The 15,810-nt window shown below is 39.9% G+C and overlaps 1 protein-coding gene across 1 annotated transcript in view; it reads right to left on the minus strand.

The window, feature by feature from the left end:
* pde2a (phosphodiesterase 2A) overlaps positions 1-14,603 on the minus strand; it is a 223,201-nt gene extending 208,598 nt beyond the window's left edge. Inside the window, exon 1 of the mRNA XM_084718087.1 lies at positions 13,838-14,603. Within this exon, the coding sequence (XP_084574213.1) occupies positions 13,838-13,896 (59 nt within the window). The 5' untranslated portion in view covers positions 13,897-14,603. The remainder of the gene's footprint in view (positions 1-13,837) is intronic.
* Between the last annotated feature and the right edge of the window lie 1,207 nt (positions 14,604-15,810).

The following is a 15,810-nucleotide window of genomic DNA, read 5'->3' on the forward strand; positions in this document are numbered from 1 at the left end:
GTATCCACATTTTTTACAAGTCATTTAAGTGAAACATTTGATGCATTCCTAAGTATGACATTTGCTTGGATTAGTTTTCGTTGACAACTAGGGCTGACCAATAAATTGTATATATATTATCATTGCGCTATGAACATGTGCAGTAAATTGCAAAAGACTGCCTGGAACAAAATTATTTTAAAAAAAAAGGCGTCAAGAGTTTGCACTATTTGGCCCATCAGACAAAGCCCCACCTTGTCATCAGCTACCTTCTGATTACTGTAATCTGTGTCAGTTTGCAAGTTTAGGTAGCACGACAGCTGAGAAAGGAGAGAAAACCAAGACTACAGCTGTAGTTTACCTTGTGGTGCAAAAGAGCAGCACTGCTGCTATTTGGAATTATGTTGGGTTTAGGAAACTGAAGTAAGTTCTGTGTAAAACATGCTAAACAGCTGTGGTATCCCAGAGGAGACAAGCTAAAATGCACGGTAACAGAGGTGTTGGCTGACCTTCTGAACATGCACACTTCAATATTTGTTTATTTATCACAAGTCATATCACCATCGCAAAGCCAAATAACATTTTTGCCTATCGCAGATTTACCCCTCATAGGCTGTCATTTGTTCAGTGTGTAATCATGTTCCAAGGAAAAGGAAAGAAAAGATGAAGAAGAAAAATCTCTTGTAAAAATGTGCAGCAGCCACCTTGTCACACACTCATCACAAAACCTTTGAGGAAACTCACCTTTACACACACCCAGGCTCAGTCACACACACACTAACATGAATACATCTTGATGAATGTGTGCAAGACCGTGAAAAGACAAATATACAGACACATCAAAAGAAGGAAAGACTACATCTAGGACTGATGAAATATAATACCCCTATATGTAGGGTAACCTGTGACACCATTAGTTGCCAGGCAACCTGGACTCCTCTTAGGATGAAACACCTGCCCTTCATCTATCAAGCCATCTCAGCAGCCTCTTCTTCTCCCTGTCACACCTGTCCCCGTCTCCCTGTCTCTGTTTCTGTCTGGCAGGTGGAATTTTCGAGGGTAGAGAGGTGGCGAGTCAGACCAGAGACGTGAGAAAATTAAAAAAGAAGGATAAATGGAAAGATGGAGACAATGGCACACAAATCAGGTGATGAAGAGAACAGAGGGTTAGCCTGTCGGAAATAATAACAAACCAGTAACCCAATGGCAACCAATAGACAGTGAGGACAGATAGATACACAAACACTCAGTAGTATCAGCCATGTGATCAGAATAATCATTACCATGTTTCCATTCGGCATAAAAATAGCTGCAGGGTCATAATGGAGTTTATGTCAAAATATTGGATGTATACTAGCCTGCAGACAGAAATACAATCAGCCTTTTGTGAAAATTATTACAGCATATGAGGCATTGTACATAGCATGTACGGATGTGTGCATCCGTTTATGTATGTTCAGTGAGGGTGTTCATAAGCTGTTGAACGACTCGTTTCATTCACTACAAGCATCACAAAACCTCTGTTTGTCCCAAATGCGACACTTTTGCAGCCTGTCAGTGGCTTTATCTCTGTGTGAGCCAATCAATAGAGCCGATCAATGAGAAAAAGCCCTGCAGTCAGGGCAAGAGGAACCAGAGCATAGGAACACGTTCTGCTACTCTACTGTACAGGTCGAGCACAACAATGGCAACAATAACAGTCGTAATAATAACGATTGTAACAACATCAATATATCTTTGGACAACAAACTGCTGGATCTATAGCAGCAAAGCAATGACACAGCTACTGTGAGAGCAATATGAAACAACTGCTAAAAACATCTGCAGACAACAGCTGTGGATTTACTACTGCAACACATGATTAATATCAGTAATAAAACAGAAAAGATAATAACACCTACCATAGAAGCAGCAAAAGTAATGACACCATTTGAAAACAAAATAAAATCACTTCAGGTAAACAGAAGCATGGGATTCACTGACTTCACAGTGCCATTTTAGCCTTCTTAACCTGCACAAAATGAACATAAAAACCACAGGAATGAAAAACAGGATATGAGAGTAAGTAATCTCTCCTCGCTACACTGTGAACTCGTGATTTTTTGAGCTGTGTGAAAGCCTTTTTTGTGTCTGTGAATTTGAGATTCATCAATAATTCACTTCAGTCATCTCGTGTCATTTTTATCTCCCACTTCTTTTCAGCAGTTACTTCAAACAGACACTTTTATTTCACACACAGTATGCCGCTTGAGGATTTACCGTTACTACTACCAGGTTTGTAAGTGCAAAAAATTTATAAGAGATCAGATGTGTGGGTAATTCTCACACCCATTAGGAATTACATATACATTTACACAACTGACTAAGTGATTTGATTGGACAAGAGGCACTCCAAGAGTACTGATATCGAGTATAACAGCACTGGGACTTCTAATCACGTATATCACGAAAAAGAGGCACACAGTAATGTATCAGGGCTTATTACAGTGGGATGGCTGTCACACACTTTCTACTAGAAGACATTAACCACCCCAGCCACAGCCTGTTCATCTTGCTGCCATCAGCCAGGAGATACAGAGTATCTGCTGCCGTACCACCAAACTCAAGAACAGGTTGCAAGACTGAAATTCATCCTCAGCACTGTCCCATATAAATTAGTTTGTCCTATGTTTCTGTTTATCTCTTCAGCCAATTCCAATCAATCAGGAGGGAACTACACTGAAATAGGATTTACAGGAGTAGGATACAAGAACAGCAGTTTTAACAGGGTTTGACTTATTAATCAGGAAAATCCCACACTTACGTGTGCTTCTATACATGGCTTAATCAGATCAAAAACAAGATCACTTTGTCAGCAGACAGATTTATTAGTAGTTTAGCTTTTTAAATCAAATCAAATATCTACTATGATAAAATCTTATGATTGGTTTGTTTGTTTTCACACCACAAACAGAGCCTGCTTGGAAGGAGACTGATACCCTCCTTTTCAAGTGGTCTCGGTGTGGTTGTTTGGTCCGTACCACAGAAGGTCTCAAAAATATAAACATGGACATTCAGTCTGTTAAGAAAAGCGAGCTGAGTACAGTCTTGAGGAAGTTTTATAGCTCCATCCGCGGTGACATGTAGACCTACATAAAGTAGTTTCTAAGCTAACAGTGAGCAGGAAAATGTTTTGCTTGGCAACAGTCCAGTCCCAGTCCAGTCGCAGAATTATTTGTCTTGGCAGAACCTAGGGGTGAGGGAAATTCTTAATTCTGAAATGCATTGTGATGATGTGGAAGATTCAGAATCGCATCATAAAAAAAAAATCAAAAATCGATTTTCTAAACATCAACATGTTGTTGACGGCACATAAAGGCGTAACTCAGCTGTGAGGACAATGCGGTGTCCAGACAGTTTACAGCAGGTACACATGGTAGAGTTATCAGTAGTTAACAGTAAGATGTACTTCATCCCAAAAGCAGTAAAGGAGCAGAGCAGCTATCAGCAGTAACAATCAAGAGCAGCATGAAACAACTTAAATAAACTCTTTGGTGAAGAAAATCACTCTCTGCTCAGTCTGTTCTTACTTCATGTTAATTATATTGAAAGACGAAGAAATTCAGGACAGATATAGAATTCATTGATTCATTCATTTTTATAACTAACTACAACTAGGGAAATGTTTTACAAGAGCAAAGTCACTCAAACTTATAAACTCAGTAATATCTCACTTATGTGTACAAATTTGTGCTTGTTGATCAGATGTATTGATAAAGTATTGGCTTTTTCTTTGCCACAGTTTTCTTGCACTTACAGTTAGGAGCGTAGTTGCTGTCAATTCAAGTAATTTTCGTGTTACTTCTGTCTCTACTGGCAGCCTCTCAGCTCTGCTGTGCACTGACCTTGCTCTATGTGTGTGTGTGTGTGTGTGTACATATGCGTGTATGAAAGAGCTGCATTGACACAGACACAGAAGAGGAGACGCTACACTGCAGTTATGTGATAATAAATTACATCAAACCTTACAAAGAACTGATAAAAGGACCAGTAACGTTGGAGCTCATCAATACAATGGTCTTTAATAATTCAGCCCAAGAGCCCTTTAATACCAACCTTCAGTACTTATCCCTAGTCTGTGACCCCCCGCAACTTTCCACCAGTGTAAAGAAAGACACACAAAGGTTACCTGAAAAACACGAGGAAACTTACACTTATGCAAACTAAAACACATGTAGCTGTTAACATTAAAATTGAAATGACCTTCAGTCCAAGTTGCCAGTGCACTGGTGTCACAGCAGAACAACAAACCTTTAACACAAACGTAAAAACAACTGCGAGTGCTAATGCTGGATGTCAAACCTAATTTGATGTATGCCATCTCTTTTACAGATTACACCAGGTTTATTTAAAGATATTTACTCCTCAGGTTCTGAGTAAAGTGGACAAACACACATGCACACACACCTCTACTGCCTATCAATTATGGTCTTTGCCACACATTTGAAGGTACTTGATACTGTTTTCTAATTAAACTAAAGCTCTGTGTCCCAAACACAGCTGCTTTACCTCCCACCTTATTCTCTCAAGGGAACACAGACACACACACACACACACACACACACACACACACACACACACACACATATGCCAGTTGTAGCTGCTGACAAAAACACCTTCAAAAACCCTCACACACACAGTAGTGGCTGTCCAATGGATTACTGACAGCAACACAACTGTACTCATGCATACACACACACACACACACTTGTAACTTCGATACACTGACACACTCGTAATCACATACACGTCTGCGCGCGCGCACACACACACACACACACACACACACACACACACACACACACACACACACACACATACAGAAACACCTGTCTGTGGCAACAGTCCATAGAGATAAGAAGGCTGACAGGAGCTGCTGGAGCCAAAGCTCGGAACCATGGGAGCTGTCAGGCTCATTTCCCCATGACACCTCCAGGCTCACACACACACACACACACACACACACAGACACACACACACACACACACACACACACACACACACACAGACACACACACGCACGCACACACACACACACACACACACACACACACACACGAGAGAGAGAGAGAGAGAGCGAGAGAGAGAGAGATGTGATGACATTGTATTGACTTCACTTCATTCCCTGAAGCCATATTCTTAACATAACTCTTATAAACTGTACTTAATCCAAACCTTCCTCCAACACTAAACCTGCTGTAGCTTAAGTCTTAAACCTTCAACATATAAAAATTTAAGATCAACCAAACTGTAACTTTAGCCTCTGTCTTTAAAATAACAGCTTCCTAATAAGGTGTGTGAAACCACCACAAGTGACCAGCTGGCCAGGCTTTCTATTCTTGTGTAGAACCCACAATAGAAACAGCAGAGATGGCACAAAGACTACGACAGTTTCAAGAAAAAAAGCTGCAAAAGCACACACACACTCCTCCCATGTACCATGACATGATACAGAAAATAAGCTGGGAAATAAGGTGAAATAAAATAAATTTTCTGACATTTTTTTTTTTTTTTTTAATTGGAAAAAAGAGCATAATTCTTTCATTATGGGGATGTATTGCCAGTAATAATAATGGATACAAAGTTATTACATTTCAAGAAGCTCTAATATAACCTGTTCAATCACAGCTGCAGGCCAGGTCTGGACATGTGGTTCATAAATGGTACCTTAGGTTTTGAGAAAATCTTTTTTTTTTTTCAGATAGGATGACCATATGTCCTGAAACATTCTGGACAGTCACAAATTACAAGCAGTTGGCCCAAATCCCTAATCACTGATTAGGTTATCATAAATAAGCCCCAACAGCTCAATGACAATCTAGCTACTGAAAAGACAAATGATGCTACTCTAAATTTTTCTAAAAATCAATTAATATTCATTAATAATTAATATTACTTCTTAATTATTACCCATCAGACATCATACGCCAACCCTAAACTCTCTGTCCCAAATTTCCCCCATTCTCCCCGGTCACCCTATTTTCAGATCCGCTTTCCACTGCTAGAGTTTGTCAGAGCTGAAATGAACCCTGGTGATGTGTGAGACATGAATCAATCATTCAAAACTCAAGATTCTTTTAAGTGAATTGGGAATGACGAGTCTCCATCTCCTTGTCAAGGTGAGACCGAGTGTCACTCACACTCTTATTTCAACTATATTTGTGGCAATGTATCAGGTTAATTACTGTATTAAACTAACCCCATGAGGAAAAACTCTCTCCCAGCTGACAGTGCACACAATGCACTGAGCTGAAGGTCTGACCTGCACTGAACAAATAACTTGCTTGCTTACTCTCCCACCTTGAGGCGCAAGACCTGCCCTGAATTGAGGATCTGCCTCGGGCTGCACTAACCCTCCATGAATGAGCATCACAACCCTCATGAAACGACTCATTTCACCATCAGAATTTGTTCCATTCTGTCTGATTACATTTGGAAAGTTGTTGTATCCTATTCAAGTTATTCAAGAAGGACTAAACTGTAAGTTCACCAGCTTGGTCGATGGAAGTCTCTGGTGAGCTCGGTCTATGGGCACTGGGGCCAGTGGGGGCTTTTGTGACTTGGTGACTCAAGTATTTTAAAATCTGACTCTATTAGGTGAGTGACTCATAGAAACTCGAATCAGTAAAAGAGTCAAACCTGCTTCACAGTGAGATTTTCTGTGGCACTTCTGCTTCATGCTATCAGATTTCCAGCTCTGGTCTCATTTGATTGATCCTGGCTCACAGTCAGATAGATTGTACGTAATGCTGATTTGGATTATTTCAGTTATATGTAAAATTTAACAACCATGCCGTCAAAAATGTGACTGACAGTCTGTGTGTGTGCTTTTGTGTCTTTGTTTGTGTGCATGTTGAAAAGTCAAGTAAATTTTCTTTCTTTCTAGTTCGTTTTAAGATTTTAAAAACTGGATTAATTGAAGTAGATCCATTTGAACCGTTTCACTCTATAAAAACTCTTCTCCCTGACTCCATACTGTTTCCATTTATATCTCAATTAAGGGCGGCAGTATTTGCTAAGGATATACAGTAAACAGCTTTTAGTGTGGCACATCAATCTGGATAAAACTGGACTGGCAGACTACAAGACAAGTCGAGAAGAACCAAACAACATTTAGCTACAACTAATGATAAAATGGGTTTCCACTCCGTTAGTTAGTGAAAGAGACAGTTACAGTGTATTGCATCTTTTTACATAGCCTGCACTTTGTTTAACATTAATGTTAAACAGCTTGTTGGCCTTGCTTAATTAATGTATCCATTGCCTTCCCTCTGGCTTATATACACCCACAAAATACAAGCCTTGTTATGACATTTATTGAGCGCACTCAGTTGAATCAATTTGGTGCGGTAATATAGCTAAACTCCCCATACTACTTACACTTCCTTCTTGATTTCCCTTGAATATAAAAAGAGACTTTCCTACAATCCTGCTGTATGAACTTCAATCAGAAACCCATCACATGTGTGTGTACTAGATTAGGGAAAAGTCTATTCTAGATCACATTTCCTGGTGCTTTAATTTAATGTTTGAAACTGAGACACTGTACTTTACTTGAACCATTAAATAGAATTACATATGGGTGTCGTCCAGGTCCTCCGGTTTCCTCCCACAGTCCAAAGACATGCTGTTAATGGGTACTGAAGACTTTAAATTGGCCATAAGTGTGAATGTAAGGGTGAATGTGGTTCTGAATGTGCCTCGTGATACACCTATTGTGAGCTGGGATTGTGTTCATCCCCCTCTAAGCCTTGATAAGGTAGTATGGAGTTCATGTGGGGATGTGACCTCCAAAACTATCTATACTGGTTCTGTTTAAGCTGCACATTTAAGTGTACAGTTAGTGGAGCAGGGTTAATGCAGTGTTCCCCATTGAATATTAGCATTCAAGGTTATCTTTCAGTGATAACCTCTGAGAGTCTCCTGGATAATTTGATGATACCAGGTTTCTGCTATGGCATACAGTTGTAATTTCTTTTAGCTATGTTTCAGAGAAATAGAGTTTATTCTTTCAGTTTGGTATGGCCAAAGGCACACATCAAAGCTCTTTCCAATCAGGAACAAAACCCTTCACCAGGAATTGAATTCACTTAAAACCCAAATCCAGTATCCCAAAGTTAATTGATTAAAATTGTTGAATGTATTGTCAAACCTGCTATGAGGCCATTGGTGGTGTTGGAACCAGACTTATAAAGTCCAGATGAAATGGATTATCGAGAGCATCTAGCATCTGTATCGTGATGTATTTCCCAATAAAAAAGAACAGGCAGGTTCGACACAACATTGGGAAGAATTGGATTTGAACTAACCGAGCACAATTAATCACAATATTATCGAACGTGCAATATGGCAAAGTGCAATATCAAAATCTCAAAAACCTGCAATTTTTTGGAAAAATGTCTGGCAAATATGTGAGACCATTAAAATGTGCTGTAGCACTGCAGACATACCCTGGAGTACAAATCTTGTTCTCTAGATAAAAGAAAACGTATTTGTTTAGTACAGACCCCAACAAATATCACACTAGCATGGTTTTAATCATTTTTTATCATCGTGATGCAAAAGTGATCAGTCCCACTACTGCCTATCTCATATGCAGTTTCAGTCAAAATAATTGCAAAACAACTTTTTTATCATATTCAGCCCTAATGTGAACAAGTATGTCATCACCCAACATAGCAAGCTGCTGCTAGCTGGCTAACTAATGAATCCTAGCTCTGTGTTGTTGTCAAGTTGAAGATTGATTGATGGATACATGTCATGATATTACCAGTTGATTGAAGCCAACTGAATGTCATATGTTGTTTTTCAGGAAGGAAAAATAATAGGATCCTTAATTTACACTTCAACTGGAGTACAAGATGTTTTGCAAGACAGCTCCCATTTGTTACAGCTAAATTTAAATTCTTTTTTGTTTATTTGGATGTAAACCAGTTAATGATCTTATATATAATGATCTTATATACATATGTATGTGTGTGTGTGTGTGTGTGTGTGTGTGTGTGTGTGTGTAAATACATGTATATATGTATATATATTTATATATACATATATACACCTATATGTATATGTCTCTGTTTGTAAGTATGTGTATGTATGTATGTATGTGTGTGTATATGGCCATATAAAGTTGTATTCCTAACTGAGGCCTCTATATACACTTCTCAACAAATCAAATAAATAAATCAAATAAATCAGAGCTGCAATGATTTGTTGATAAATCGATTGGTCAGTCAAATGAAAATTGGCTGTCAACTATTTTGATATGCAATTAATTGTATCAGTCATTTTTCAAGCAAAAATGTCAAACATTTGCTGGTTCTAGCTCTCTAAATGTAAAGATCTGCAGCTTTTCTTTGCCAGTGATGATAGTAAATGAATGTGGGACAAAAGAACAATCTGAAGAGGTCACTTTCAGCTCTGGGACATTGTGGAGAAGATTTTCACGTTTTGTCATTTTGTGATTGGTGGAAATTAATTGATAATGAAAAGCATTAGTTGTGGCCCTAAAATGAGTTATTTTAATGTTTTTAAGACAAATGTTTTGCTGAAGCACACACATTCTGTCGATACACAAACACACAAACATGTGCAAAAGCATGCAAACACAAGTGACAGTGGTTTCTCTCCACTTTGCCTTTGCTTTCACTTTCCTCCTCTTCCCTCTCAGCCTTTTTTCTCTGTCTCTCTCTGTGAATATTTTAGTATTGATGAGCCCATTACTGATGATAACACAGTGCAACGTCAGCATCCTTTCTCTCTCTTTCTCTCTCACACACACACCCATGCTCACTCATCAGGAGTCAGGTTACAACTGCTGCTGCTGTGTACTTTCTGTGCATTTCTATGTGTGTCTGTGTGTGTGTGCTGGGGGATCTGACTTCCTGGCATCACTCCAGTAAATTGCAATATTTGCCATTCTGAAGACTGTTCACATACATGCCCACCGGCACACAAATACACACACCCAAATACAGATTACATGGGCGCATGTCTGTTGGCTGCTAAAATGATGCAAGAAGATGACAGCAGATAAACATAGTGCACTGAATATGACCTCCCTAAAAGGCTGTTTAAAACACATGCAGCAACATAAAGTCGCAGCATCAAACATTACAAACTAAGACTGAATGGACATCTAAGCTTAGACAGAATGCATGCAAATGATTCCTGAAACTGTAGAGCTTGATCAATATTTCTGACAATGAATACTGGCTCTCAGAGCTACAATCCAGGGATTCAAGACTCTAGAAAACACAATCACATTTATTAGGCACTGAACTATGACTATTTCACACAGGGCTAAAGGTACCAATTTTGTTTCCCAGGAGGGAAAAGTCTTGACCCACCATATTCTACTTCTGATTGGCTAGTATTGCCTCCATTGGTTGGGTTGGTTAGGTTAAAGCATGAGGAGTGATTGGTTAGGGTAAGAATATCAGGATAAGAGGCAGACACAATACACGCATGTGACTTATGAAATTGTAGAGCTTGATCAATATTTCTAGTGATGAATAACTGGCTCTCAGAGCTACAATCCAGGGATCCAAGACTACAGAAAACACAGCTATAAACATTTATTTGGCACTAAACTATGGTTATTTCACATAGGGCTACAGATACCAATTTTGAAGGCAAAGTGTTGACCAACCTTACTCTGCCTCTGACTGATTAGAAATCACTGCCTTCGTTGATTGGGTTGGTTGAGGAGTGATTGGTTAAAGTTGGGGTAAGAATACAAGGATAAGCCAATCAGAGGCAAAGTAGGGAAGGTCATGCCTTTGCCCTCCTGGTAAAAAAAAAAAAAATGGTATCTTTAGCGCAATGTGAAATAGCAATACTTCAGTGCCCAATAAATGTTTTTTTCTTTTCAAGAATAAAATGCAAATTTAGAGCAGCAGAAATTTAGGAAAAGTAAACATTTTGCGTGCACAGAAAAAGTCTGAGACCTTTTAACTCATGAAAAATGGGAGCAAAAACAAAAGACGTGTTTATAATTTGTTGAGTATATGTGCTGTTCTGATGATAAATAATTCTCTCTCAAAGCTACAATCCAGGAATCCAAGACTCTAGAAAACCATCAAAATCAAAAAAAGGCTGTGGATGTTCAGCCTAAGTGGTTTTTATTTCACATCAGAACGCTCAATCACAAGGCATCGGGAACACATCCCATCGGGTACGGGCATGACATCAGCTCTTGTGTATTTGGTGACAGCATCACACTTGATGACCTTAACCGATGCTGAGTCTGTGAGTCAAACCGACACCAGCTTGCGGGATGCAGGTGAGACCAGCTACTGAAACTAATTGCGTGTCAGAGATCACTGACGTCCACCTGGCAGATTCATTATTCCTCCACAACTCTGGGTATTTTCTCCTAGACTGGCCACCAAATGCCCACTGTAAGGAGCTCAAGTCTTTTCTGTCAAGCACAGGGGAGGTGAGTAAAAGCCATTATCCTCCAGTGATTTCCCTTATTGAATTTAAACCAATAGAGAATGAGGAGATAAAGAGAATCAAACACATTAGACAAGGATTTTTTTTCAACTTTGAGACAAAAAAGGGTTGAAACTTGATATGAGGAGAATATTTTGTGCAATCAGTGTACAATGACATCACAGTGCTATTATCTACCAATGATGCTTTTCAGCTATAAGAGAGGGGGAGGGAACTAACAAGATTAAAAAAAAACACAGAGTGTAGACATCAAGATATGTCCTAAGGGAAGCTCTCACCATATATACAGTATGTGCATGCTGTTTGATCAGCCATGTCTTTTGATCACAATCAGCAGCAGATGCGTCACTTAATGTGAGAGCAGGCAGTTGTGTGTTTACATGGCAAACTTTAATTTCTGACAGAAGAAATCTGGTTCAATATCACGAGGGCTCCTCTTTATTGACTAACATTTAGCTGAAAACCAAGTGTGCCCTGGTATTTAAAAGTTCATTTTTATCCAGACAGATGTGTTGCTGAGAGGAATCTTGATAAACATACACAAAGTGAACACCACTGCAACTAATGGCTTACTAACTTAACAATTAGCACTTAGTTTAATGAACATATCTCTCTGAGACACATAATAAAGACCTCATAAAGGCAGGATGCAACACCAGGCTGCTTTACTGCATTAGATTGTTAAAATGATCATTTCAGCCTCCTTCGAGCATCAGTATATATTTGCTGTCCTGTGAAAACCACAAACTCTCCAAAATGTCAATGTTCATGAACAAGGAAACAGCCTCGGGGTAGGAAAGAACATTAATGCTCAAAAGCAGCCCTGTTTTAACTCTGTGATGATGCATTTGGGAGGCTTCAAAGGAGATAACTGAACTCAGAGGGAGTATTTGTTCTAAAAATTATCGAAAAACTTAAAAGGGACAAAGGGTAACTCTCTAAAAAGACACTCTTCATAAAGGGTGTATATGTTGAAGATAACAGCTTTACAAATGGCTAATAATTCACATACTAATGTAATGCTTTATAGCAGTGGTTTTCAAACTTTTTGTTCCCAAGGCACACCAGAGAGCAAACCAAAATCTTGAGGCACACTTGTATTAATATCTGTGTAAAATAGACTCTATATAACCAGCCTAATCAACAGAGGCAACAAGTACTGACCAATCAGAGACAGAGTTCCCAGACTGTGGGTGGAAAAAAATAAGGCATCAATCAATCAGGGCCTTGATGTCACACATTCTGATAATTACCACCATCTGGCAACTGTGTGAACTGCGAAAACTGGGGTTCGCTTTGACAGACGGCATACAGCCTCTTTACTCATTTCCCTATTGGGAAATTAGTAAATACAAAGTAGTGATAGTGTAAATTAAGAATCATTTATAACTTTTTCTATGTTAGTCTATATTGCAGTAATAATGTATGGTTGTCACAAAATCCCATGGCACCCCTTGACTTGTGGTATACATTTTGGGAACAACTGCTTTAAAGATCAGTTATTAAAAATGAATAAAAATGGTTACTATGTTGTGAAAGTCCCCTTGGCTGGTTGCAACATTTTTTTATGTGTAATAAATCAGTCACAAATGTTATTCATAAAAGTGTATTTCTGCATATGTGTATGCACATGCATACCTAAGGTAAGTCTAACCAATCAATTTTTTTCACAACCTGGCAACCCAAAATTTGTTCTGATTAATACCTTATAGCAGTTATTAACAATTAGTAAATGCTTTATTGACCATTAGCCTAATAACGCCGTTAATTGCAGTTTATAATCCATTTGTAATAGATGCCACATTAGAAAGTGGTACCATATTAAGTTTTGCTGACCAGTAAAGCTACTGAACAACAAATCAGGTGAACTGGTATTTCAGAATGACGTGGTCTGCTCAAAGTCAGCCCATTAAAAACATTTTTACATGACAACTATCACGGATATAAATGAGTTAGGGAGGCTATCACAGCAAATGTATCTGTCCCAATAGGGATATTAGAGCAAGAGTAGCCTATCAGAGTGCTGAAATGATGCCCATAAAGATAGAATGGCACGATAAGGTCCCTAAACTCTCTATAGAGCAGAGTAGACACACTATGAAAACATGTTACAGTGTCACGGAGGTGAGCTGCGTGGTTTTTGCCCACCAGTTTATAGTGACAGCTGCCTGCACGGCTCACATGGGGTCTTCAGTGCCCCTGTCAGGCGGGATAATGACACCCAGCAGGTCACACTCACACTACTACTACACCAACAGTCTGGCGCCATGCGCCTCCACAGCCGCTCAGTTTGTGTGTGGCGGTAAGAAGCTTCCAGGTACAAACACAACATACACAGGCTACATGTCAGACACACACTTACATCTCGGAGGACGGCGGTTGGCTACGGCAGAGGAGCGCGTGTCCGCACGCTTGTCCCATCGCGCATCCTGCCTCGGTTAACCCGCACAGCTGCAGTCAGGAGGAGCTGAGGGTGAGGAGGGGGAGACAGGAGCTGTCCGCCTGCTGGAGAGGGTGAAGCAGGAGGATAGACGATGCTTGGACTGATGGAGAGATAGCTGGTTGGGTGTGTGTGTGTGCTCGTCTCTTCTCCTCTTCTCTGTCTCCGTCTCTGTCTGCCTCTCTCCGGTCTGCTGTCTCCTCTCGAGCTCTGACAGCGCGCGGGGATTGGTCGGGACCCGGTAACTGATCCTCGAGCTGCGGTGCGCGAGGATATAACGGCTGAGTGCGAGGGAGAGAGAGAGAGAGAGAGAGAGCGCGAGAGAGAAAGCTCAGCCCGTTGTTTTCACGTTCACCGTCAGAAGGACACATCTACGGTCAAAAAGACGCGAGGCTGAGGCACGTCACCCCTCCTCTTCTTCCTCGGGTCATGCCCGCTGCTTCTCCAACTCACTCATCCGTGGAAATTAAAGTTGTTATTCAACTTTCACGGTGTGTCTTCACACCTCAGCTGCTCGTTTTCACACAACTCCCACCATGCAACGCAAGCTCCTCTTCCTTACTCCCTCAGTCCGGCTTCATGCATGCTGTAGTCTCGGACAGGACAGGACTTGAACTTGTCTCCCCTCACTTCCCAAACAGATGAGATCTTATCGCCTGCGCCGAGAAGGTTTCATTATAAACCACATGTTGCACTGAACTCCACTCAGAGGCTATCACGAGACTCAAGTCTCAAGGTCCAACACAGATCTTCAGCCTTATATGGCCTCTCCAGTGTGTACACAAGGAAGCAGCAAGGATTCACTACAACATAGTGAAACAGGATCCTTTGACATGTTTGGTGACATTCAAGGCCTTTAAATATCTGCATGGCGTCGGATGTCAGGTGTTTTAAATTCTGAGGCTGGGTTGCTCCAACAAAGGTTAATTTAATCCAAGATTAGCTCTAATCAGTTTAGCAAATGAGTAAATACAGATTTTAAATTGAGCAGAGCTCTGTTGCACAAAAATCCTTTTTTTTAAAATCAATCAATATGGAGATGCTTGCTCACCCAAATTAAAATGACAGTAATAAAAAATAAATTTGAGTGCTGACAGGACCTGTAAGTATAAAAGGGTGATGGGCTAGATAGCTAAAAAGTGCAAAACAAAAGAGACATTATATTGCTTGTTAGCTAGTTAAAAGGTTAAAACATCACAGTGTTTGCTAGCTGGCTAAAAAAAGTTAACAAAACGTTTTCTAGCAAGCTGCCTTTAAAGGACCAACTCCAGTTCTAAGCCAGCACCTTGGTCAGGGATACAGACTGCAGTTTTTCAATGCTGGGGGAAAACCAGACAGGCAGACTCCACCCAGAGAGACATAGAAAGTGATGTTATATTGTATGCCAGCTAGTTATAAAGTTAATAAAATGCTAGCTAAATATTGAACCCATAATTATGTCCTCAACCGGACACCTTTTTGCTACAGTTTCCCTCTGACCATGAATATAAATGATCATGTAATGTTTTCAGCCAATATAATGCTGTTAAAGTCTAACCTCTTAACTTTCTAGCAATGTGACATTTTGACAATTTACTTTAGCCTTGTTTTTTACCAGAGTTGGTAAAAGGGCGTTATTGTAGGTGTCTTTAGCTATTGTCCCCATTTGGACACCCATGTTTCCTCACTGTAAACAAGCAGCAGCAAAACTGTCCAACTAAGGGCAATAGTGGCAAACGTAGTGTAGTTGGCCTGTTGGCCAACTCATGATGGCTCAGCTCTAATTTCTCCTCTTTTGAGAAAAAACTTTCTGGCCAAATTATCAGCAAGCGTGAAAGAAAGAACAGACGCATCATTAAATTAAACTGGGTTAACTCTGTCCCTTAACTATCCTTGAGGACCCTGATTATTTTGCT

This window comes from Lutjanus erythropterus, chromosome 4 (assembly GCF_056507025.1).
Source record: "Lutjanus erythropterus isolate fLutEry1 chromosome 4, fLutEry1.hap2, whole genome shotgun sequence".
Classification (NCBI taxonomy): domain Eukaryota; kingdom Metazoa; phylum Chordata; class Actinopteri; order Lutjaniformes; family Lutjanidae; genus Lutjanus; species Lutjanus erythropterus.